The sequence below is a fragment of the Dermacentor silvarum genome, unplaced genomic scaffold (assembly GCF_013339745.2).
Source record: "Dermacentor silvarum isolate Dsil-2018 unplaced genomic scaffold, BIME_Dsil_1.4 Seq1020, whole genome shotgun sequence".
In the NCBI taxonomy this organism is placed as follows: Eukaryota; Metazoa; Arthropoda; class Arachnida; order Ixodida; family Ixodidae; genus Dermacentor; species Dermacentor silvarum.
The window spans coordinates 53,533-80,001 of record NW_023605459.1 but is presented as its reverse complement, the minus strand read 5'-3'; the positions used below and the strand labels follow the sequence as shown (position 1 = coordinate 80,001).

Below are 26,469 nucleotides of genomic sequence, written 5' to 3'. Positions count from 1 at the left end.
ATCATGCACCAAGGTTTATAAATATGCAAATGCTACGTAGCTGGACAGAACCAAGGTAATGTTGTTTGCCGTCGCTTGGAGATACTCAGATATATTTTTTTGCATTCCGCCAAATTACATAATTAGTCTTAATTATTTAATCAACTACACAAATATTAAAATTAGATGAAAATTCTCAATGATAAAATTGTAGAGCAACATGAAAAACAACCGATACATAGAGAGAGCAAGCGAGAGAGGAAAGGCAGGAAGGTTAACCAGAAGTCAGTTTCCGGTTTGCTACCCTACACTGGTGTGAGGGATAAAGGGGTTGGAAAGAGTGCAAAGAGAGAGAGCGAAAAAAACACACAAAAAAAAACACAGGCGTAGGTAACAAAAGAGGCGTTCCAATCACAGACGTTCACATAGGCCAGTGGACTTCAGGAACCGCAGGAGCGCTTGCACGGCCTTCTGATGCGATGTTGAGTCGCGTCGATGTTGCAGAATTCTTTCTTCCGATAAAGGCTGGTCGTCCAACTGATTCAGCACGACGGAAAGCGATTGTATCTGCGCACTGTATTGTGGGCACTGACAAAGAATATGACGAATCGTTTCCGCGTCTCCACAATTGTCACATGCTGCACTGTCGGCCATCCCTATGCGGAACGCGTAGGCATTGGTGAACGCGACGCCCAACCATAGCCTACACAGAAGGGTCGCATCTCTTCGGGGAAGTCTTGTTGGAAGTCGAAGGCTTAAGATTGGATCCAAGGTGTACAATCGGGCGTGCATGAAATGTGGTTTATTCCAGTCTGATGAAGTGCATTGGCGTGCAAGTAGGCGGAGCATCCTTGCAGCATCTGTCCTAGACAGCGGGATCGATAGGCGGTTGTCTTGTTCATGAGCTGAACGAGCAGCTTGATCGGCACGTTCATTGCCAATGATTCCACAGTGACTTGGCAGCCACTGAAAGATTATTTCGTGTCCTTTCTCAGTCAGGTGGTGTATGGCCTCTGTGATTTCGAAAACCAGTTGTTCCCGTGGACCGCGCCGTAAGGCTGACAGTAAACTCTGCAGTGCCGTCTTCGGGTTGCACAAAACGGACCATTTTTGTGCTGGTTCGTCATTAATAAAATGTAGTGCGACTCGAAGCGCTGCCAGTTCTGCTGCCGTCGACGTTGTCAAGTGAGATGTTTTCATCTTGATAGTGGTGGCTTTTTCTGGAATAACGACAGCGGCGGTAGAGCTGTTCTGCAAGACGGAGCCGTCGGTGTATATGTGGGTGTAATTCCGGTACTTCTCATATAATAGGAGTAAGGTAAGCTTTTTAAGAGCCGGCGATGACATATCTACTTTTTTTCCGGACGCCAGGTACTTTCAGGTTGATCGTTGGCTGAATGAGGCACCAAGGAGGAGTGGAAGGTCTCGCAGCAGATGTGAAGCAAGATGGTATATATAGCCTCACGATGTGCGGATACCACTCGGCAGAACGAGGCGTGTGGTCTCTCCGCAGGTAGAGAGGCTAGATGGTGGCAAGGAGTCCGTGCAAGGTGCCTTACGTGCATTCTTATTGCTTCAACTTCGATGTGGGTCTTTATGAGGTGGTCTCTGGCGATTGCAATGGTTGCCGCCGTTGACGCACTTCGAGGAAGTCCTAGAAAATCCGGAGCGCCAGGGCTTGCACACTTTGTATAGTACGTAGGCTTGTTGTACTTGCGTTAGTCAATGCTGGCAAGCTATATACCGCGAGAAGCCGAGAAAAAGTACTCTATATAGTCGAAGCCTAGCGCTTGTCGACATTCCCCAGGTCTTTCCAGCGAAGAATTTCAAATTGAACTACCGATACAACGTTCTGTTGCTCAGTACGTGCTAGATAAAAGTATTTTTCCGAGCGTGAAAGCAGCCCACGAATACACGCAAAGTGCCTCTAGTGGCCAGTCGCGCGGCAATTTTGTGTGTATTCGGGGGCTTCCTTCAGGCTTGGAAAAACTCTTTTGCGTAGCACGTATTGAGCAACAGAAAGCTTTATCGGGAATTTTTCATGTGGCTCTATGTTTTCTCACTGACACTTTTCATCTAATTATAATATTTTAGAAGTTGATTAATTAAGACTAACTATGTAATTTGCCGGAATGCAATAAATAATCCGAGTATCTCTGAGTGACGGCAAACAACATTACCTTGGTTCTGTACAGCTACGTGGCATTTGCATATTTTAAAATCTTGGTGCATAATAGTTGGGACGCCCTGTATAGATGAAAAAAGTGAAATGTCTTCAATATGCACGTCGCCACCCACTACTTCGCGCAGTGTGGCAGTGTACATTTACAAACTGGGCAATATATCGTCCAGTGCACATCGGTGTGGTGTATAATAAATGCAGAGTATGTCATTGTCCTCGGAACAAATGTTGAAACCCGTTCACAGCTTTCCGCTGGTTTGCTTTCGACGACCACAGTCCCAACAGCTCGGCTAGTGATAAACGTCGATGCGGATCATTTCCATAAATTTCTTATTCGTGCTGCCAGTGTGTAGCATGTATAGGACACTCGAAGGTCAGATGGTGAATGTCGTCATCGTCGTGGCCACAGTACAAAGCAGAGGATGACAAACGTTTGATTCGGTGCAGGAATTGCTGACAATGCAAGCTGACGCAAAAGCTAGGATCACGCACACTATCGGCGACAGAACAGAAATGACCTTTCCACATTCGATGTCCGGACATCGAAGCATGTATCTGAACGTCAGTGCAGTATCTGGACTGGTACAATCTGCCCCTGCGGTAAATACCACCTCTCGGAAAAGGGAAGGGGAAGTGATTTCTGACTGACCGGTTGTAGCCACCGAAAGCAGCAACATATCAGAGCAGTGTATCGGAAGGCTCCGCGTTTATTTTGGCCAGCTTGGGTCCTTAACCTGCACATGAATATAAGTTTATGTGTTTCTTATTACGTTTTGCTTGTTTACCTTTTACTTGTGGTAAGGGATATATATATATATATATATATATATATATATATATATATATTTCTAGCTCTCCAATAAAAGTAGTTGTGAATTCAGCGCTGGTGTGTGTATATTTTTCTTTCTTCGTCCGTGTAAACTTTCGCTGTTTTTCCACCGTGCGCGAGTGTTCCGCGTACCACACCCGTCGGTCGGAAACAGATGGTCGGACGTGGCGGATGGTCGAGGAGGTGGGAAAAAAAGCGCACCCGCGTCACGTGGAAAACGCGTCTCATGCACCCTCGAGGCACAGGGCACCATATGGTGAATCGAGACAGGTATCTCGCTGGTAAATGCCATTAAATGTTAACGCTGAAAAAAAAAATGGTTAAAACGATTAATCCAACACTTTGGTAGGCTTTATATTTTCATCGCCATTTGAAGTGTGTAGTTTCAATGACGTTAACTTCCTTACAGTTCTCTGAAAGGAAGTTGGTGGAAGACCAGGTTTTTTATTTGCTATAAGTGTGTGCTTTGGAAATAAGTTACAGGGAAAGACGACATAGCGTGCTGCATCTTTTGTCCTGAGTGGAAGTGGCCTCCTTCGCACGTATGCGCTTCCTTTATGATGTCCTGCGTGTTTCAGTGAAGTACACGACGTTTTTATTACGGTAATCCTCGCCATGTCCCATTATCTTGAGTTCGCGTGGGTAAATAAATAAAGAGAGCGAAAGGAATGGACCTTCAGGCCATGGTGTTGCTGCCACATGTTCGAATGTATACTGCTTTTGCAGCTTCCCAACAGATGGCAGTATGTATTCCGTGGCTGTGAGAGACTCGCATGTTCACCTTTGTCGCGTAGAGTAGGAGCCGGTGTCACAATAAAAGCTTTCGAGCCATCTACGAAAGCTTGTTTGAACATATGTACGTTTTCTCACGACCATGTTGGAGCGCGTTGTTGTTTCTTTAATTTTCTCTCGATCGCCGATTCAGTGGAAGGACTCACTAATATGGCTTAGTCCGCGAATAGTGATTTTCGAAACCGAGTCCAATAGTGTTGACATCGAATCGAGAGCAAATCGAATAGTTTGCGAGCATGATGCAAGCCTTTTAGGTAGATTTAAAATTGTGGTTGGTTGCCTTATATTGCTGGTCCAATAATTGACTATTTTATCAAGGAGCTAGCTATAGGTATCCTATTTCTCTCATGTCCTTTTTTTGTCAAGCATTTCCCTATGATTTTTCGGAGAATATACGTGAAAGCACAGGCGTTATTCGATTTAGGTGCAAATGAAATATCAGTGCATCTTATTCGATATTCGAAATTTTCCAACATTCGCTCACCGCTACTAATAAGGTGTCTTGCAAATGGCTACGCATCCTCCATTGTACAATGCTGCAATGGTGACCACAGGAATTAGGCAGCCCATGATGATTTCTGTATAATTGGTTCCAGTCCTCTTTCCGTTTTTTTATTGATATGATATGAGGAGATGTTTACGCACTAGTAAGGCGCCGGCTACTCCTTAACTCTTGAATACGTCTAACCTACAACATACAGGGTTTAAAATAGCCTTCTCATATAAGCAACGTTTGCACAGCAACACGGTGAGGAAAAAAAAAGTGGTACATACAATGTAGAAGTTCAATCACTGCACTGCACTGGAGAAGAAAGTCTCAAGAATATAAACAATAATGGCACCTTACAATACAGTCTTTAATCAGCGGGTGGTGCACACATTGTGTACATGCATTTTCACATATAGTCAGCACAGAATATAAACATAAATCACAAATCCACAAATCATAATCACAACACATACAATCAATCATACATACAACACAATCATAATCCACAAACACATACACAGCTACATTGAAATAAAAGAAACATTATAAGCGTTAATAACGGACAACAATGCCGCTCTCTTCGAGAAATGTTGTTAACGCTTTTAGAGCGCTCTTTTGCAAGGCCGTTGTTGACCAAGGGCCCAAAAGTTTCCTTAAACTGAGATGTCTGCGGTCTAATGCCAATAAAGTTGATTTAAGTCAGTGTCTTGGTGTGTCGTGATGTGGACAATCTAAAAGGAGGTGATATACATCTTCATCTACAAATCCACAATAACATTCGGGGGTTTCCGCACGGCCAATTCTATGTAAGAAATGTTTTGTGTAGGCAGTGCCTAGTCGTAATCGATGAATAAGGGTTTCCATATTTCTGTCTAATGACAACGGAAATTTGAATTCAATAAGCGGATCAATATGGTATAAATCAGAGCTCTTCGAATTCTGGTCAAACCACGTACTTCTACACATTTTAAAAGATGTTGCCCTTATGATACAGCGTAATTCATTTTTTGATATTGGGAGCGAAATTGCATCATCTTTGAGGTGTGCTTGTCGTGCTGCTTCATCGGCTGCTGTGTTGCCAGGAATGTTACAATGTCCAGGTATCCACTGGAATCTTATTTCATGCTTCTCTTGGTTTGTCTTCGTGAGGTCTCTAAGTGTTTCATATATTATACTATCACTGATAGTTTTTGATTTTGTGCTGCAGAGTGATATGAGTGCCGCCTGTGAATCGCTGAAAATTACCCATTTTTGCGCATATCGTACTGAAGTTATAAATTTTAACGCACATAGGATTGCGAACAGTTCAGCCGTTGTGCATGGACGAAGTCGCACGAGATAACTTGAACGATTCGTGTTTATTGAGGCGCGGTATATAGAATGCTGAAGTTGACGAGGTTGCTGTACTGGAGCCATCTGTATAGACGTGTACGTATCCTGAATACCGCATATAAATCTGGTAAAGTGCTAGTTGTTGAGCAGCTTGAATGCACATGTCTCTTTTTCTGAATATGCCATCTACTGACAATTCGATTTTTGGACGAGTAAGCAGCCATGGAGGATATTCGACATCTGAGTTCCAAAATTTATTTCTTGGCAATACATGAAGATTTTCCTGAATTTCTTTATTAACATAACATCATCTATCTCGTTTCATTATGTCTAGAGCCAATGGGTGGTTTTTATGCTGTGTTTGAAGACGAAAATAATGCCGGCATGTTTCTGCAGTTCTCATAACTGGAAACGGTGATTGGCGAGCCTCAGCTATTACAAGACGGCTAGAAGTCGCTCGTGGAACTCCTAGACATATGCGCAGTCCTCTAGCTAAAAGTCTTTGAAGTCGCTCTTCTGACGTGTGTGAAAGTCCGTGCAAGATGGGCACGGAATACTCAATTTTTTGTTGTATTAATGCATTGTAAACAGTTAGCATGGTAGATACTGATCCACCCCATGATGTGCCAGCAAGTCTGCGAAGTACATTCACTATCGCATTGACCTCGTTTTCGAGTTTTTTTATGTGGGGTACCCAGGATAGTTGCCGATCAAGTATTATTCCAAGAAAACGATGCTGTTTGACTATCATTAGAGGTTGTCCTTCCAGATTAAGAGTGAATTTTTTTAACTGTCTCCGAGTAAAGGGCAATACAGCAGTCTTTGCATGTGATAAAATCATTCCTCTCTCTCTCAAAAAGCGGTTAATAATATTTATGCCGTCTTGTAACGCCATCTGAAGTAATTGAACATTAGTTCCAGATGTACACATGCACACATCATCTGCATACAGTGAGAATCTTAACTGTGATGGCAGTCTTCTCGCTAAATCAGCCATGACGCAGTTAAAAAGAAAGGGGCTGAGTACACTTCCCTGTGGTACTCCCTGTTTGACAACATGTTCAGCACTCTTTCCTTCACTCGTCTGAACAAATATCTTGCGTCCTGATAAAAATTCAGAAATCCATCGCAAGGACCTGCCGGACATTCTGAGTTCTAACATACTTAGCAGAACATGAACGTGACTAACAGTGTCAAATGCCCTCTTGATGTTTAAGAATACTGCTATCGTCGGAAGATCTTTCGATCTTCCGCTTCCCCTTTGCCTAACCTCCAGTGTAGGGTAGCAAACCAAACACTCGTCTGGCTGACCTCCCTGCCTTTGCTCTCCTTGCTTTCACTCTCTCTCTCTCGTCAGCAAAACACAATATGCCGTCAACCTAACACCACCCTCCTCCTAAGTCCAGCTCTATTTCCCTTTACCATAGCAGTTTCGTGAGCTTCGTTCGGAAAATTTCATGATACCGCCACTTTAAAATTATGGGGTTTTACGTGCCAAAACCACGATCTGATTATGAGGCACGCCGTAGTGGGGGACTCCGGAAATTTCGACCACCTGGGGTTCTTTAACGTGCACCGAAATCTAAGCGGGTGTTTTCGCATTTCGCCCCCATCGAAATGCGGCCGCCGTGGCCGGGATTCGATCCCGCGACCTCGTGCTCAGCAGCCCAACACCATAGCCACTGAGCAACCATGGCGAGTCTGACACCTTGCAGAGATGTGAAAATTGGCAGCGTACTCTGTAAAGTTCTAGCGTTGTTTCCTATACTTTGCTACCACCGTTTCTAGATCTTATCGACAGTCTGCGGAAACTAATTGAAGCAGATGTTAATCAAATGAAGAGTGCATCTTCAAAATTTGCGTAGCTCACGAATTTTCGCAATTGATTATATGCCACTAACTTCTCTTGAAAATATTAATGAGTAAGAAGCCCATGAAATTTTTCCTAGGATACTATAGCGGATAACATGCAGGACCAAAAATTATGGCAGCAATAAGGTTACTTGATTAAAGGGGCGTGTGCTGGCAAATTCTGGAAAATTGTCGTTCATTGAACGGCAATTAATGCATCAGGTCTTGGTTACCGAATATGTAGATCACGAAAAGATATTTTACTTGTTTTAATATTTTTCGTGACAGATGATTGAAAAAAGAAACAGCGGTTGAACACCACAACAGCAAACAGACCGCACACAACGGGAACTGCAGTGTGCTCATTTTATCGCTCAACGGAATGCTGATCTCAGCCAGCTTTCCTGAGCACCATTCACTTTTTTTTGAAGGCGAAAGCCTTAAGGTGGCGGTCTCACTCCAGCGGCACGAGCCCCCCCCCCCCCCCCCCCCCCCCCCCTCCGTGGCGGCTCTTCTACTTAGGATATAAAGTTCGCGTATATACCATAAAGAAGCTTAATTCTTGTAGATTTCAACTAGATATGATTGATATAAAGAAATTGATTAATGTGATTTAGAAATAAATGTTCAAGAACAAGCAAGAGATACATGGTTTTTGTGAACTGTGTCTCAGTTGTGACCATATTTAGAAGAAACTACCGCATTTACTGCATTGCAGCTTGCTCTGTAGCTTTAGGACATATTTATCTATTTCCTGGACGCAGCAAAATAATGTTGAATTTTTACTTTTCGGATAATCTTCTTTTGAAGATTGCCAAATATCGCAATCTTCTGTTGTAAACAGCCCGGCAACTACGCGCCAAGGAAGCTAAATTTTGGATAAATTAGAGTTCATGGAATTTCTATTTAGGACGCAAAATTTCATTCTTGTACCTTTATTAGTTTTTCTAATAATGCGACCGAAATTAAGCAATATTTAGAATTCTGGTTCTACTTTTGCCCATTTTTTGGAAAGGTACTAAAGCTACGAAGCCGCGGTTTAAAACTAATAAAGGTACATGAATGAAATTTTGCGTCCCAAATGGAAATTTCTTAAACTCTAATTTATCCAAAATTTTGCTTCCTTGAGCGACTAGTTGCCGGGCTGTTTACAACAGGAGATTGTGATATTTGGCAATCTTCAAAAGAAAATTATCCAAAAAGTAAAAATTCGACATTATTTTGCTGCGTCTAGGAAATAAATTATTATGTCCTAAAGCTACTGAACAAGCCGCCATGCAGTAAATGTGGTAGTTTCTTCTAAATAGGGTCACAACTGAGACACAGTTCACAAAAACCATGTATCTCTTGCTCGTTCTTGAAGATTTATTTCTAAATCACATTAATCAATTTCTTTATATTATATATATATTTGGAATCTACAATAATTATGTTTTCTTATGGTATATACGCGAACTTTATATGCTAAGTAGAAGAGCCACCATGGTTGCTCCAAAAGTACTGAAAACGGGGGGCTCGTGCCGATGGAATGGGACCGCCACCTTAAGTGGCTCGTTGCAATGGCTCATACCCGAAAAAAGTGGCGTCTAGTCCAGTGAAGAAAAAAGTATCATGCAAAAATATCATCACCAGGAATGACTCATACCCGCGTAAGCAAGCAAATATGCAATGGCTGAATATGCATGAAGAAACGAAAGAAAGAACGAACGAAAGTTCAAAGAAAGAAAGAATTAGGTGCTCGCAGGTGTCGTTGAGGAGGTCGACCTACAGCGCCATACGTTTACTTCACACTGCGTTTCGTTATGCCTTGTAAGAATCCTGATCCCTCTGATCGCATAACTTAATGCATTACCACGTGTGCAGCACACTTTCGCCTTCACGTATTACAGGAGTGTAACATGCTGCCGAATTATTTTTTTCGCCGGTTCTGCTGCGCTATAGATTACCAGTAGCACTTAAAGTGAATACGGAGTGGTCGCCTTGCTGATATGACTGCAGATTGCACTGCATGGAAGCAAGTTTTCCTTATCGGAAGCCTGCTTCGCGTTGCGTAGAGAGAAATCTGACCGTTCCGCTTTCTGATACAGAGCGGGAACCGCGCTGCTCGGCGTATGGCGTGTTCTCGGGAGCAGCTAGTCAGATTAAATGGCCAGAAAAGCGATGACTGCGGCGCTTTTGCATATGCATTTGCTGTCGAGGCCAGCCCTTACGGCGGCGTGCAGTCTCTACAGAAATAATCTGAAAGCTCCAGGACGCGGGCGTAGAGTCTCGACTTGTTATCTCGACTTGGCGGAAAAAGAGCAGACTGAGGGGTGTTACGAAAATTAAACCTACTATCGGCGCGCGAAACTCATAAAGTTTCTGATGCACTGTCGGACACGTGGACGGCTTGGGTTACGCCACTTTTCAACACTACGATTTTCGACGCTGAAGCCATTCCGCGATGACCTTACAACCGGCGCACTCCGGTGCATAAAAAAAAGGAGAAAAATAAAGCTATCAAGATGCGTGGTGTACGAACACGCCACCAATTTCGAGATCAAGGCCCAAGGTCGCGCTATGCTTCTCGAGGCATCCTATAAGAAGGCGCAACTTGGAGAGGACGCAAACCGGGTGTGAACGAAACTGTCAACCGCGGCGACAGCGATGCGTTCCAGCGTTTTGTCGCGTGGCCTCCTGCTGGCCTTCTTTGCAGCTGTATGTCACTCGTCCGCCGTACCCTCGCCCCCCTCCTGCAAGGTGCACGAGGGCCTTCACTACCGCCATTTCACGTGCCGCAACTTCCACTCTCTCGAAGACTTCCAGCAGATCGTCCATGACAGTCACTCCGACAAGCCGACTTGGTTCACCTTGTGGGACAGTCAGGTTCCCAGGATTCCTGGAGGTGCATTCAAGAACCTCAACGTTTCGGTTCTGGAGCTCAGGCGCGTGCACGTCGAGCATTTTGAGCCGACAGAGGGAGAGGAGAACCCGTTCCATGGCCTCGAGCAATCCCTTCACCGGCTAATGTTCAGCCTGGGGACCTTGCCGACGTCGTGGTCCATCCTGGGTCACCTGCAGCATTTGGAAGAGCTAAAGCTCATCCATTACAAGGACATGCATCTCAGCAATGATTTCAACAACCTTCCGAAGAGTGTCGAAACTCTTTACATCGGCGACTGTACCATTAAGAAGATCGACGACGACTGGCTGGCTCACTTGGATGACCTGAAGCATCTCGTCATGCGCCAGACCGACCTGTACAACTTCACCAGGTCATGGTTGCCTAACCCAGCCCCTCACTTCACCACTCTAGACCTTCCGTGAGTACACCGCCTTCCTTTCTTGCTCTTGAAAGGTACATGTTGGTGACTCACATGGGGTTCAACACACTTTCAAAGAGCTCATCATTGAACTCGAATTAGCATTTGCCAAGCAGCTAAGGACGATAGTAAAATAGTTATACTTAGACAAGTTTCCGCTAGCGAATGAATTATCTAAGTGCAGAAGTTACAAGTCTACACTAACGGAACCGTGCGTTGTATAAAACATCTCGCTCCCGAAAAGACCGCCAGACCAGGCTGGAATAACAGGACAGCGTCTAGGATAAAGTGCTTGTAGCTGCTGTCTCTTAAAACACAATTTTCGTTTAGCGAATTGTAGTTGTTAACAGGCGTGAGGACAATCTATTATTATATATCTCAGACATTTGTTACTTCTGGTAAACTGGCACATAACTTACACAGCAATCAAGCAACATCTGCATAAGCCTGCACAGACAAGGTCAGGTTATGTGAATGAGCCCATGCGTGTTCTCGCAGGACAAACAAACTGATCTCGTTCCCCGCCAATCTGGGCGACGGCCTGCCTGAGCTCAAGTATGTGAGCGTCGAAAAGAACCTCATCACCAGTGTGCACGAAGATGAACTGGCTCCGCTCAAGGACAAGCCGGTCCTCGTGGACATGATGTGTAAGTATATCCATTGTGAATGGCGGTTCAGTTTAAGGGTCCTTAAAGTTCGGTTGCACCGCCACGCGTTCGAGACGTGGACTGTGGCAGGTACCCGCTGGTTTTACAAAAATAATGCGAAGGAAGTGGGTGCTCGAGGTTCCCACACGCGGCTGCCACAACCCGAAAGAACGTGCCTCCGGCACAGTGAGTAGGTCCATATAGTGTCCCCTGCCTTGTAGGGTGCCTGCCAATGTATAACACCTTCATGGCAGTGGCTTACAGACATTGGTTTACAGGAAGATGGAGATTTGAAGTGATGAACAGTGGTGATGAACGATGTCTGCGTCTGACGAAGAAGAGAGCTATCCTCCGAGCCTGGCAGCCGATCGGGGTTTTGACGATGAGAGTGGCATAGAATCGAATGGAAGGCATTGCTGCTCGCGGCACTGGTCCCCTTTGGAAACATTGGTTCAGTTTGGGGCTTCCCTCGTACAGCCACTGTATACACCTGTATACCACCAGTATACGGATGCTGTAGAAAACTGAATATGTATTTCTAAAGGAAGGGGTGCAGCTACATGCGTCGGAGTAGCAGCACTTATCAAGCGCGCCTTAATAAATGCCCTTAATGAAGGGGGTGTGTGAGGGCCACCTATAGTGAAAGCAAAAAGCGCGTCATGCGTCGTAGGCTATTCGAAAGAAAGAAGCACGAAAACACAACAGAAACACACACACACACATGCATGGCGCTGTCTACGTTTGTTTATGCTATGCCCTGGTTGTGCTATAGCACTACGCTGCACTTATTGCTGTCGCGTAACACACCAACGACCCTATTTTGCAATTCCTGTGAGCGTTGTTTGCCTTACTGTGGATTTTGGCGCACACATGCAGTCAACCCTGTGCACTGCGACTGCAAGCTGGCTTTCATGCTGGACTACCCGACCCGCTGGCACTACTTCCTGTGCGCCACGCCCGGAGACGTGGCCGACAGCTACGTCACGCACCTTACCGAAGAGCAGCTTCAGTGCGAGCACAGTAGCGCTTGAGGTACTCCGCCGGCCTGTGAACATTCATCGTTGCCCATCAAGTCACCGTTGTTGTTGTTATTTTTACAGGTTACTAGTCGAATAAATGCTCACACGACCTATGAACTGATGTTTGTTATTCCTTCTAATTCGAAGGAACCTTATGCACCATCATCATCAGCCTATTCTTACGTCCGCTGCAGGATGAAGGCCTTTCCCAGTGATATCTGATTACCCCTGTCTTGCGCTATAGGTGATTCCAACTCGCGGCTAAAATTTCCTCATTTCATCACCCCACCTACAGTTTTCCGCCGTGCTCGACTACGTTTTCCTTCCTTGGCACTCATTCCGTAATTCTAATGGCCCACCGGTTATCTGCCATACGCATTAGATGGGCTGCCCTGCTCCTATTTCTCTTAATGTCAACTAGAATATCAGCTATCCCCGCTTGCTCTCTGATCCACACCGCTCTCTTCCTGTCTCTTATAGTTACGCCTAACATTTTTCGGTCCATCACTCTTTGCGCGGAGGAGTTGATGCGGAAGTTGATGTTTTCAAGCAAGAATAGAGTACCAACGTGACGTTCGGTACTGACGTAACGTCTACGTGTATTCTAGATAAACACGCGGCGAGGAGGATACAGCACCCGTGGGGAGAGTAGCGAAGGCGTCAAAGAAACCCGCTCGCTCGCCTTCGGGTTCAGAGTGGTATAGAGGCTCTTTAATAGATATAGTGGCTCTCTCCAGTGGCTGATTTCTTTTTCTTTTTCAAATATGTCTGATAAATTGTCTTTTAACCATTTTGCTTAGTTACTTGATTCAGCAGGGTCATTAGATCAGGAATGCAAGAGGAATGCAATGAACTGCATTATCTCCCATTTCATGTGGCGAACAAAGCGAATGCGGCAATCTTTTGTGCACTCGGAAAATAATGGGGTGCTGGCAACCACTTCATGCGAGTTAACTGCCCGTCCCATGTTTAACCCTATTTCGGAGACTTCTTGTACTCTCCTCGATACAGAGTACGTTTGCTCCGCGTAATATCAGTCAGAATTAGCCTAATCCATACCAGGGTGTACGAAATCCTTGAAGAAACAGAAGAGAGGACAAAAGGCTTCACGCAAGTGTCACTCGATGAATCACTCTTCGGCAACTTCCTTTCACGATGTGCTAAACGTTTTATGCGTGGCTGAATTTGCCCACATGCAAAATGCTTCGTGCAAGCCGTGCCTGAAAAAAAAAAAAAGCCCACTCTCGCAATGTAACGGTGAAAACAAAATAGGAAAAGAGGACTACACCAAGCCACTTTGTGGAGCATCGGGCCGGGGCGGCGCTTACACCAGGACCTGTGCTTGGGGTGAACCGTACGAAACAGCTCAGTGTCCGAAGTGCTCTGCTCCTGCATCTGCAACGGATGCCCACCACCTACTTTGGACGTGTCCTGGGACAAAGGCAATTCGGGAAAGTGTTCTTAAAGGTGTGAAATTGAGCAGTAATCAAGTAGAAGACTATGAAAGATGAATTATGGACAGCGCATTTTATAGGTCACTGATGCAGTATCTTTATGAATCGGGCCTGCATGCTTCTATTTAAATCCACTATGACGTTATGCCGCGTGGCAACCCAAGCGAAAAAAAAAAAAACTCCCTTGTGCACGAAGGAGTAGCCAACGTCATTTTCTCATGGTAATATCGCGATTTTTTAAATTGATTTCAAAGGAAGTTTGTACCAAGAACAAAAGGACACTCTTCCTTAAGCCCCTCCGTAGAAAGAAGAACGTGTGGAGCAGACACCTATAAAAGTAGGTGTGTTTTGGTCAATGTCTTCAGCTACGCAAAGGTTCACTCACATTACGGTATCATGAATCGTGAAATATGAAACTGTGAGCGTGGTCTTTCAGGAAATAAGGAAAAGTAAAAGCTGCTCCGTCTGTGTCCGAAAAAAAAAAAAACGCTAGAAGGAAATACAGTGACAAGCTATGCATATTATAATTTACAAACTGTGAGCAGCTTTTCTGAAATTCTTCTCCGCACTCTGCATTGGACAAGTATACTAGTGGGCTCGGGCAACGATCAAAATATAAGTAAGTAAGAAATACGGGTCCCACTACTGGGCAAACCACCATGGGAGTGAAATTCAGATATGCGACTTATGCCCACTTTCCAGTGCTGGTGAATTTGTCTCCCTTGCATGATAAGGTATCACTAAACATCATCTTGTGCTTAATACTCTGAAATTTGCTTTTACCACGCGTCGAACACTGACTCACACAAAAGCAAAAATGGACTCTGGCGCTGTCGAAAATTCAGCTACGGAAATCCTCAAACATGTCTTTACCTCGGCAGTTGCAATGTCATTGGGATGCAAAGTCCGCGAGTGAGGCAACGCCATTTTACTGAACGGCACTGCGCAGTGTTTTAAGTGACGCTGGAGACAAACCGGAGAACAACCAAAACAGCCCGATAAGCCGCCCTGTTTCGGAAGGCGCATCCTGCGTTCATCAATAAACATGTGTTTTTCATTCTTATGCAAGCCTTTCTTGTTTGATTGTACCTTGGGCCGGCGTTGTCCACTTTTAAAGATCATTTCAACAAGATAACCGGTTCAAGTTTTGTCGGTTGACTCGAAACCATTTATTCTCCACCGGTGGTTTTTCCAGTGCTTCCGCCAGTTCTCCGCCACGATAAGTGCCTCCTGTTGCGCGAAATAATCGCTCGTGACAGCTGGGGATGAAAAAGAAATAGGGAGGGGATGGTGGTAGTGAGGGTATGGGATGTCACGAAAATAAACAGCAGCGCGGCTGACCCCAAGATAGTGGCCAGACATGCGCCGAAAAACAGCAACACGCCACCAGCTACGGTGGAGTTTGTGCCGTTTATGCCCGTCCTCGGTCTTCTATATAAAGAGCTTCGTGCGCCTTATCCACGGGCGACACAAGCAGCTTGACACACAGACGCGACACGGGGGACCTTCCTGACACCCTACGTGGAAATTTTGCGAAGATCTTTGGCCCTGCGTTCCCGTATACCACCGCTTTCACTTTGTTCTCGGTAACAGTCGAGTGGAAGAATTGCGCCATAACAGCAGGAGAAATCCAGAGCAGCATTTCCTGACTAACCAGGTCACTCCAGCTCTGATCGTTCGACTAAACCTTCAGGCTATAAGACAGGCGCTTCTCGAAGAGCGACGATGTATTGCGGCCTGCTGCACGTGGTCATCCTGTCTTTATCGGCGGCCGTAGCGCTCGCCGTTCCTTCGTGCGAAGTCTTCGAAGCCCGCGATTACCGGCGCTACACGTGTCGTGAGTTTCGGACGGCCAGCGACTTCACCCGAGCACGTTCGGCGCGAGCCGTCCACGAAGCCGACGTGGTTCTCGTTGCACGAGTCGCGTCTTTCCGCGCTGCCTCCGTCGGCCTTCGCGGGACTCAACGTCACGGTCCTGGAGCTGAGATCTGTCGAGCTGGGACGTCTCGACCCGACCGAGACCGAGAACCCTTTCGCCGGTCTCGAGGACACCCTGCGCAAGCTCACGTTTAGCCTGGGCACCATGCCGTCGTCGTGGTCTCTGCTGTCCAGCCTGCGGCGTCTGGAAGAACTGCAGATCCTTCACTATGCGCGCCTACGACTGACGCGCGACTTCAACCACCTGCCCAAGAGCCTCAAGACGCTGCTCATCGCAGATACCACTTTCGAGTCCATTGAGGGCGGATGGATCAGCGACCTGGTGAACCTAGAGCACCTCATTTTCCGCCACACGGGCCTCGACAGCTTCAACAGGAACTGGCTACCTTCGCCGGCACCTCGTTTTACCACTCTCGACTTGCCGTAAGTAGACGCCTCTGAACTCTGCTTCATGGTTTTATCAGAGCTGAGAGAACTTGACGGGGTGCTAACTACATTATATAGCAGCACTGTAAATGCACAGGGAAAATGAAATCGCTCAAATCTCGCAGGTGGCGCTGTGTCATTTCGCTTGTGACTTTCATAAGCAAGTTTGATGCCAGGGATTTTTGTCGGCATAAAAAAAAGGGATAGGTAAGACATTAGCCCAAATAAGAAAAAGAGGTTGGTGGTGCAACCCACCGCGTCCTTTCAAAGGGGACGCTCATGGCATCCATCCATCCATCTATCCATCCATCCGTGACAAATGTAGTAGTGCGAGTATCCGCCTCACAGCCTGAAAAGCAATAGGCCTTTAACACAGCAACTGCCTCCTCACCGACGGCCTAAATATAGATTTACACAAAAACTGAATCTAAGAATAGTGTAAGGAGACTTTAGATTTGAAGATCACCTTAATTACAACGCTGCAGTTACGTCGGAGAGATAGGTGCTTGGACGTTGTTCTCCTGAACGATGGAGACAAAGAAAGTTAACTGTTTTACACAAGTTCTCGAACCTTGTTACTCTGACCACAACGCTATCTCACCTTGATAACTCACAAAAGAAACGAAAATAAGCTTGACGCCACCAGGATTATCTGAATCAAATATATTCAAATACTGAAATGATGAAACGCCTCGAAAAAAAAAAGGATTAGCGTAAGCCTTTTGTCAAGCAGCTGCGAATGAAAGGTTTCATAAATCTATACATTCTAACTAGTATATATATACGTATAGCCTACTTAGACTGAGAGTATGAGGTGCCAACGTCTGTCCGTGTATGCACTGTTCGAATTCCACCACATTCATGACTATGTATAGAGAAAGAAATTTGCTTTCACCTCAAAGAAGAAAAGAAACCTAACTTATTTATCTAACCTACACTATTATTTCTGTACTATTTGCTTTTTAAGTATGATAAAAATATTATTCAACTTTTTGTTTTAATTAATCAATTTTCATGCCACCGCACCCCTCCCCCTAAAGAAACCGCCCTATAACTGCTTGAATCTCGACCAGCTCCCTGTAGTGGATAAACGTAAGTGCTTGAGAAAAAAAAGCAAGCAAGCAAAAATAAAATTGTGGTCTTCACTGTGGGAGAATGCTACTGGCGCAGTGAATGCCTTCAGAGCCGAAGAAATCGATGAAAACTTTGTAAGACGTTAGTAGCCCTTGCTTAAGGTGCACGATTCTCGCACGCAGTAGAAATCGAGCAGTGCTTTCTCTGTCAGCCACTGAGTATGAGTCTTACCCTTTTTATTCTATTTGATATTTAGTGATGTTTTACGTGTACTTTTATCCGTCTACACTTTCTCGTGTCTGTTGCTCTTAACTTCGAGACTCTGCACCTCATGGCCAATTTTCTTACTGCAGCTCGTGCGTTAGGTCCGTTCACTAAAAAGCTGCACCGTCCAATCGGTATAGAAAAGTAATCAGTAAAATTTTCCGGCGACGCCCTTGCAGATTTTACGAACAGTAACTAGTTATATGCACTATACTGCTACCGTCTCGAACACATTGTTACGGCGCAACCAAGACTGGCGCCAAAGACGAAAGAAGACGATTTGACGCGTCGAGTTTGGGATCGGTCTCGGCAGCCATCTTGTTTGTCTATCGTTGCCTTTCTTGTAAACAACTTGTCAACGCATCTTCACATGTGATCCCTCGATTTCTGCAATGTAACAAATTGGTGGAGGTGCTGGCTACCCACGACAGAGAGCGGAGCTCCGCAGTGGTCGTCACCTTGGACTGGACAGCATGTCGTACGAAACTGGGCCCGAAACTCACAAAGATGACAGTTGATGACAGTTGATGACATATTTGCTAGTTTAAGCTACGCTCGACAGCCCACCATATCAAGACACAGAGTGCATTTTACGAGATGTGTTTATTATGCCGGTGGCGTTCACTGATTTATGCACCATTCCGCTTGCTTGCAGGACGAACAAGTTGACCTCTTTCCCGGTTGGACTGGGCGATAATTTGCCAGCTCTGAACTACGTCAACGTGTTCAAGAACTTGATCACGACGGTGAGGGAAGAAGACCTCGCACCAATCAAAGACAAGGTGGCCGTCGTCGACATGTTGTGTAAGGCCTGATTTGGAATGACTGCCTTCGTATCAGAATTTGATTTCACTTTTGAGTAGAGGAGGGCACAAACTCGCTGTGGGGATGTTCCAAGGAACGGGTAATGGTGAAGAGTGACAGTGCAGTAATCCTACAACGAAAAAAAAAATATCGAGGAAAAAAATCTTTTTAAATGCACGATAACACAGGAAAAACTCTAGGAAGGGGACCGCCCTCAGTAAATCAGAAACTTCGAAGCGACAGAGCAAACATCCCGTTGGCGGTGCCCAAAAATAGAGGTTACCAAAGAAACCAGAACAGGGGTGGTTATCCAGTAAGTGTGTAACCATTTGTCTTTCACTTTGACTCACATTTGATAAGCATTCTAGCGTTAAATTACGTGGAGCTCTAAATATACTGTATAGCGAAGTGCGAGAAAAAGAAGCAGCAGCATTGTACTGCCGCAACAAGCAAGCGATTTTGCTGCCTCTGAAGAGCACTAAAGAAAAAGAGCCAGAAAGCTAGACAGATAATAAAGAACCTGAATAAAAGAAAGAAGGAAAGAAAGAAAGAAAGAACAGTAATCTGCCAGAGTGCAGGAGCTGCGTCCCATGAGGCTTCATAGTGCACGTTATGCCGCCACTTAAAGCTGAGACATAAATGATGAGTGCAAACTGAGAATCAGTCTACATTAATCCGTAACGTGTCTTGCGTGTTCAAAGTGCTGAAGAGGAAGAAGCACTCTGAAAGAAATAAAAGTGAAAACCTTAGGCTTAGAGGCACGTGTGCACCCTTTGCAAGTGCAGAAAAAGGGCTGTAAATCGAAGCATTGCAAATAAAGTAAGCCAACAGGTGGTAGCGCAACCTGAGTGTCTGCGAAAACCCTAATGCACTGCAGTCTTCGTTCAGTACGAGCAAAACATTTTAACTCTGATTGACCGAAATGCCTACCACTTCACGGATGGTCTTATATTTAGGAAAAGCAGGACCTAGCATTCGCCGTAAGTGGATTCAATACGTATGTACGTTGCGTGAGTCTCGGCATGATACCATCAGTCAACAGAGAGAGAGAGACCTAACTGAGAGCGTACTAGAACGATTTACGACGCAAACTTAGGTTACTTACCGCTCATTTGCGTGCGGTGAGGTGACGAGCGCTTGCGAGTGTATGTGCGTGTGCGTGTGCGTGTGTGTGTGTGTGTGTGTGTGTGTGTGTGTGTGTGCGTGTGTGCGTGTGCGTGTGTGTGTGTGTGTGTGTGTGTGTGTGTGTGTGTGTGTGTGTGTGTGTGTGTGTGTGTGTGTGTGTGTGTGTGTGTGTGTGTGTGTGTGTGTGTGTGTGTGTGTGTGTGTGTGTGTGTGTGTGTGTGTGTGTGTGTGTGTGTGTGTGTGTGTGTGTGTGTGTGTGTGTGTGTGTGTGTGTGTGTGTGTGTGTGTGTGTGTGTGTGTGTGTGTGTGTGTGTGTCTAGCACTAACCGCGGTTGCTCAGAGTTGGCTAACGCACGAGGACGTGGGTTCGATTACCGACCGCGGCGGCCCCATTTTCACGGAGGCGAAATACAAGAACGCTTGTGTACCATCCTTTTGGTGCACGTTAAAACCCCAGGTGGTCAAAATTATTCCGGAGCCCTGCACTGCAGTAGCCCTCCTGTCATATCCCACAGCGCAGATATGGGACGTTAAAACACACATACATATTTTTTTTTTGTCTGCCTGATCTGTCTCCGGTTATTTCTAATGCTCGCGCGTTTTCTACCACGCAGTTAACCCCGTGCACTGCAACTGCAACGTTTCCTTCATCTTGGATTACCCGTCGTCGTGGCATTACTTCCTGTGCGCCAGTCCACGCGACGTGAAGGACACCTACGCCACCAACCTGCGGTACAATCAGCTCAAATGCGAGAGCACTCCCTGAAATACTGCTGCTGGACGTTCAGTGCGTGACTACCTACACCGCGGGCCAATGCGTTCGGGTTCACATTCGATTCCGATTAAAAGTGCCTACGTGCGCCGATGATTACTCATTGCTTTTCCTTCGCTTCATTCTAGTTTGATTTGTCTGCAGGTAAAGTTGCCCATCAACCACGACGCGCTGATTGATTGATTGATTGATTGATTGATTGATTGATTGATTGGTGATTGATTGATTAACTGAATGACTGACTGACTGACTAACTGACTGACTGACTGTCGGCCGGCCGGCCGATCGACCTACGACGACGGACGGACGACAGACAGACAGACAGACAGACAGACAGACAGACATATAGATAGATAGATAGATAGATAGATAGATAGATAGATAGATAGATAGATAGATAGATAGATAGATAGATAGATAGATAGATAGATAGATAGATAGATAGATAGATAGATAGATAGATAGATAGATAGATAGATAGATAGATAGATAGATAGATAGATAGATAGATAGATAGATAGATAGATAGATAGATAGATAGATAGATAGATAGATACCAATATGCAGGGATGATAACCGGTCACACGTCCTTTTTGTGGCCCAGCAAAGGGTGGTGTGTGCTTGTCCGTGAGTGTGCGTTCGGGAGCGCTACAGCCTGAACATCGACACGCTTGTTCTCATTGAGGAACAAATTTCACACTTGTTTAGTGCGTGAGTCCCAAGAGGTCACATATTTGCTGCTTGCGTTTCTGCAGGTGCACACATTCTTTTTTTTTCTTTATTTCTTTATTTCGACATTCGGGCCAAAAGGCTATCCCCCCACTTGGAACGCCAAGGCCGGATGGCCCACGAGCCCAGCGGCATGCAGCTTTTACAACCTGGGTGCAGTCACGTCCGTATCAGCGGAGAAAAAGTTCAAAAGTAAAGGTTGAGTCAAACGTGTGACATGAGTACTTTGGAATAGTTTTATTATGTGGACAGATGGTATTCTAGCGCTTTTATTTCATTTGCTATGTACACAACAGATCTACAGCAATTGCGAAGCTTGTCGCCCCGCGCAAGGCGCTAGGTCTCGTTGGGAGAGTGCTCCGAGACTGCGCCCCCTAAGTTCCGCTGGCGTATCACACTGCCCATACACGGAGCGCCGTCTCGAGTTTTCAAACAAATACTGCAGGTGACAGTCGCAGTTCAATGGGTTGCCTGCGTGGGTGAAAAAGAAAGAATAAGGGTGCTTCCCAAGTGAACAAAAATATGTGAGGATAGGAACGCTAACTATCTTGATTATACATTCAATAAATAAACAGACTCCGCTTTGTCACGTTAATATTGCTCCAATTTGATTTCCCAACCCTGTGGTGGTGGAGTGAGAGAAAATGAGGTATAGTCCAACGCTTTTACAACGAACGCCTCTGTACAACGAAATAACCTATATAACGAATGATTGATTATGTCCCGGCCGAATTCCTTTATTTCACACGTATTGCGAACGCCTCTACAAGGAAGACCACTACAACGAATTTGCCTGTACAACAAAGGAGATTAGGTGTACCCGACGGCTCATTTGTCGTTTACAACGAACGTCACGTAGCGATGCCGCCAATGCCCTCCGCAGACTGCCACTCATCTGCGCCCTGCTCTAACTCTAACCGCAGCGCTAGCGACGCACTTGACGAGCGCGCTGGTGTCAGCGAGTGTTACAGTCCTGCTGCACTGCTTCAAGAATAGCTCAACTCGTTCGCTAACTCTACTTGTAACACAGCAGTAGGTGCTACGGCTGACGAATACGTCACAGTTTGTGACGACGAGATTATATAATCACACCTGACGACCAACGATGTCTTCAAAGCCATCTACGGCGGAAAGGCCGCGAATGTCAACGAGGGCCACGGTACGAGCCTGTAAACGAGCCAATAATTTTTACGGCAAGGGAAGCGAGAGCGGGATTCGACAACGTGCTGCTTTACTTGAGTGGCTGCCGCGTTTCGCCGCGGAGCATGCCGGGAACATCGGTACAATAACGTCGGCTGCAGTCGCACATCAAGTCAGACTTAGAGAGGGAGAGAGAGAGAGCAAGCGAGAGAGGAAAGGCAGGGAGGTTAACCAGAAGTCAGTTTCCGGTTTGCTACCCTACACTGGGGTGGGGGATAAAGGGGCTGGAGAGAGTGCAAAGAGAGAGAAGTCAGACTTAGTGTGAACAAAAAAAAATTAGGGACTTATTTCACTAAGCCTCTCTTGAATTCACTTTAAATTTTTCTCTTATCAGACGTGCTTAACCTGCTATATTGTGAGCGTTACGGTGCGCGATCTTTACAACAAAGGGACTTGTATAACGAAAAATTTTGGAGGTCCAAGCACTTTGTTGTAAAGGCGTTTGACTGTAGTCCTTACCATAATTTGGCCGCATGTTCCAATCTCGAAGAATTCAAGTCTCATCATCTACGAGGTCATGTCTTCCATACATCTGGACCAAATTCTCACATTCACATGGCTGGTACTTGAATGTTTTATGTTTGCAGAACGGGTTTGCAACCTCGATTGCATTAACGTCAGCTTGCTTTCTGCGCTTATTTGGTGCTCATTTTGAGCATTTCTCGCGATCCTAGTCTGCTTTGAAAAAAAAAAACAATTCAAGCGATGATGAAAAAAAAAATTCCCCGACGATTACAATATTCCCTAATGCGAAATTTGAGCGCAGCTATACACGTGTTTTCATTTCGCGATATATTGACTGGCGCGGACAGTCTTTCTCGTGCAGCACGTTGCAAATGGCGCGAAATGTGGCGCGTCTGCCTCGCTAATCTGGAGATCGCGAGAGCCGGCGCGTGGGTGACGCGTGGGCGCGATTCACAGCAGCCGCCGCCGACAGACTTCCCGTACGACGCGCGCTACTCTGGCGCCATCTCGTAGCTATCATCGCCGCACTACGCTTTTCCTCTCACTCTTTAACCATACCCTCATCCTCCGCCTTTCGCCTCATGGTTCCGCTGCACCCTCCCCATCCTCTTTCCTCCTCGCGTCTTTCATGCCCCGCTGCGCGCCGCGTTCGCTTTCATCTTCCGATGTGCTCGTTCGCTCGGTTACGCCGACGCCGATGCCCGCCGCAGGAACGGTCGCCTAACAGCTGCGCTCTAAAACAGCGAAGCCAGAATCGAGTTTTCGTCACAGAGTGTGTGACAATTTATAACACATCTCGCCAGGCGTACGTGTTGCTTGCAGAGCCACAAAGGATGCAATAAAGAAAATTCAGGAAGACAGGGAAGCAAGTGAAGTATAATAATTTGCGAACAACGGAAAAAAAATTATGCGACTTGCCTCTAAGCTGCAGGACGACGCCTCTGTTGATCAAATGGCTGACGTCATCACTTCCAATTTGGGCGATTTGATTTTTCTGTAGGCCGACGTATTTCAGTGAAGGAAGACCCTTGTCAAGACCGGAGGGAACGCTTGTTAGCGAGCAGTCTCTGAAAGTGAAGAAAAATACACAATAATGCTCATTCAGGAGCCGTATAATACTCAACTATTCCATTCTGATTTTATTCAAATCTCCTGACATTAATCTTAAGTAACCGCCGCCGCAAGCATCGGGCGGTGACCGTCAACGTTGTTTGAACAGCCCAATCAAACGCTCTCATAGGAATTCACAGGAGGTCACTTTCGTTTGGTTTCAATGAGAATAGCATTGCCTACCTTGACTGGCATTTCTTATCTAATTGGCTCACTAGAGGCGAGAAGCATGCAGAGGTGGAGAGGGTTTCGGCGGGGCCGAGCTGGTGCAGTGAAAGTAGATAACCGGATGAGGAGAGTGGTGTCACTTTGACGTGGTAAGTTGTTGCGGTTTGGTGACGCCGCGTCACAGAAAGACGAAATGGGGAAGGGGGGGGGGGGGGTAGCCCGGACAAATACTGACCAATAGCGGCGGCGGAATAATGGCAAAAAAGCCTCAGAATGTGAAATGACTTTTTTTGTTCTTTTATTCGGCCTAATTAGACATGCCTAATCATAGTGTACAGGTCACATCAGATGTGGAGTTTCCGCAGTTTTCACGACATCGCGTGACAGACAGGCCAAGTGGGCGTGGCCCGAAATATGTTTGACCGATCGCAGGGGGCTAATGGTAAAAACGGAATAGAAACACATCTGAATAGCTTTACGTTAGAGCACCCCAGTTCTCCCGCTCCTTCAACTATCCCAATGATGCGTATCCGTTATTGGAGGGCATTAGCAGCACTAGGTGGCACTTTCTCCCAAACCTCTTGCCCAGCGTGGAGTAGCAGGCTAGAGGCACTTCACTCAAACCGATCTCTTCGCCTTTCTGCCATTAAAAATTATCTCTCATCAGTTAACTTGCTTCAACTCGACGTAACGAGAAAAGTGTTGCCTTCAGACGAGGATAATAGTGATGAATGAACCACCAAACTGCAAAGCATCTATAACAGAACCAGTTGTAATCTTGAGAAAAAAAAAAAAAAAAAAAAAAAGGGGGGGGGGGGGGGGGTCGGGGGACAGGCTTCGTAAATTTAGCATCGCTTCCGTTAAAACACCATCAAGACCTTCGAAAAATAGAGCGCGCTGGCCAACGTATGTACATACATCGACTGCGATGAGGGAGGCATGTTCGGAGCAAGTGCGACAGGGAAGTGTGCATAAGCGCGAAGGTATCCGTACCGCTGCTTTAACCCTTCTGCGTGCACTCAGCAGGACGTGTCACATCAGCTCTGTGGTGTTTATAACTTGAACGTACGAGAACTTATCTCTTTTAAGCAGGCTGCGACTCAAACACACTTGTTTCTTCCAATCATTCTCACTATTTTCTTTTTTTTTTTTTTGATGACATATAGCTCTTTTTTTTTTTTTTTGCAGAGACGCATTAAGTTTAGTACACGATTATCAGGCATGTGATCCAAAATCTACTGATTGATAATGGAGAAGAGAAGAAAGCCTTCACAGGCGCCTTACTCCAGCAGAAGCGTCTCCAGCTTGGCAGCCACCGTTGGCAGCACTGTCCTCGCGAACGCCGTCAGGTTCACGTGACGAAACGAGAGTGCCTCCAGGTCTGCGAGGGACGACAGCCAGTAGTCGTCCGCGTTCTCGATGCTCGATCGGACAAGGTGCAGCTTGCGAAGCGTCCTAGGCAGTCCTTCTTGGGAACTGGACGAGAACCTCAGGCCGCTCATATCGAAGAAGACAATCTCGACGAGTTCCGTCATGCCCGCCAGGAAGAAAGCCCAGTTGTCCGGAACGGTGCTGTTGTGGCTGAAGACCACTTTCTCCAAGGTGGCCTCCAGTCCCCGCAGGGGAGTTGGTTCCGTTCGACTCCATCGACTGGTCAACACGACGTTGTCGAACTGCAACGTCGTGACACCCAAACCCGCGAAGAGACCCTGAGGGATGCGTTCTAACACGCTGTTTTCGAGCACCAGTTTCAGCTTGCCTCCTTCAGTGGCAGTTCTGTTGGGCCTGAAGGTGTCTACGAGATCGGCCGACGACCGAAGGCCAGAACACGTGTAGGTCACCTGTCCTGAGGACCCGATGCTGTAAAAGCAGGATGGCGCGCAAGAAGTCAACTGCACCACCCATGACAACAGGAACAACCTATGGAAGGCGTGGAATGTTTCTCGACGACTCGACGGCATGGCCTTCTGTGTTTTGCATCTTCTTCTCGGCCTTAGGGTCCCTTCCCGCGAGAGGCAGCGGGGGCAGACCGGATCGCGCAAGCCGTAACTCAAGATAAAACGGACATGCGGGGTTTTGCTGGAAACAGATTGCAGCCTCTCGGGTTTCGCCTATGGCTGAGCCAGGGCAGGGGCATTCCCATACTGCCAGCGTCGGCGTCATAGTACGTCTATACGAACGTCAGCTGGCTCTCGGGAGATGTTGAGTAAACTAAGAATAGGAATAAAGAAGTTAAAAAAGAACGTAGCACCAGATTGATTTTCAAGTGCAGATGCATGGGATATATAGGATAATTAAATGCTTGATCCTCTGAAATATTTTTCTTGTGTATAAGCATTCTACGAGACAATGTTCCACACCTTTTGATTATTATATAGGGGCGTGTCTGGCAAAAATTAGGTTTAGATTTTAACTATTTCAAACTGACGAATGCACACACGCAAGGAGATCCAGCTTATCTGCATGTTGCAGACTTTGTAGCCTTTTCTCATTCGGGGAGCAGGTTTCTTATTCCCT

The 26,469-nt window shown here is 46.1% G+C and overlaps 3 protein-coding genes across 3 annotated transcripts; 2 read left to right on the top strand and 1 right to left on the bottom strand.

Moving 5' to 3' along the window:
* Window positions 1-9,924: 9,924 nt before the first annotated feature.
* Window positions 9,925-12,540, top strand: LOC119434353 (toll-like receptor 3). The gene is made up of 3 exons (XM_037701520.2): window positions 9,925-10,757; window positions 11,256-11,404; window positions 12,281-12,540. The coding sequence occupies exons 1-3, from the start codon at window positions 10,102-10,104 to the stop codon at window positions 12,433-12,435; spliced, it is 960 nt and encodes a 319-aa protein (XP_037557448.1). The 5' UTR covers window positions 9,925-10,101; the 3' UTR covers window positions 12,436-12,540.
* A 2,807-nt stretch (window positions 12,541-15,347) lies between these two features.
* Window positions 15,348-20,379, top strand: LOC119434354 (toll-like receptor 3). The gene is made up of 3 exons (XM_037701521.2): window positions 15,348-16,238; window positions 18,235-18,383; window positions 20,123-20,379. Exons 1-3 carry the CDS (start codon window positions 15,961-15,963, stop codon window positions 20,272-20,274), a joined length of 579 nt encoding a protein of 192 aa, XP_037557449.1. The 5' UTR covers window positions 15,348-15,960; the 3' UTR covers window positions 20,275-20,379.
* An 852-nt stretch (window positions 20,380-21,231) lies between these two features.
* LOC119434355 (carboxypeptidase N subunit 2) lies at window positions 21,232-26,061 on the bottom strand. The gene is made up of 3 exons (XM_037701523.2): window positions 25,237-26,061; window positions 23,593-23,741; window positions 21,232-21,480 (listed from the first exon to the last, which is right to left on the bottom strand). The coding sequence occupies exons 1-3, from the start codon at window positions 25,911-25,913 to the stop codon at window positions 21,308-21,310; spliced, it is 999 nt and encodes a 332-aa protein (XP_037557451.1). The 5' UTR covers window positions 25,914-26,061; the 3' UTR covers window positions 21,232-21,307.
* Window positions 26,062-26,469: the final 408 nt, after the last annotated feature.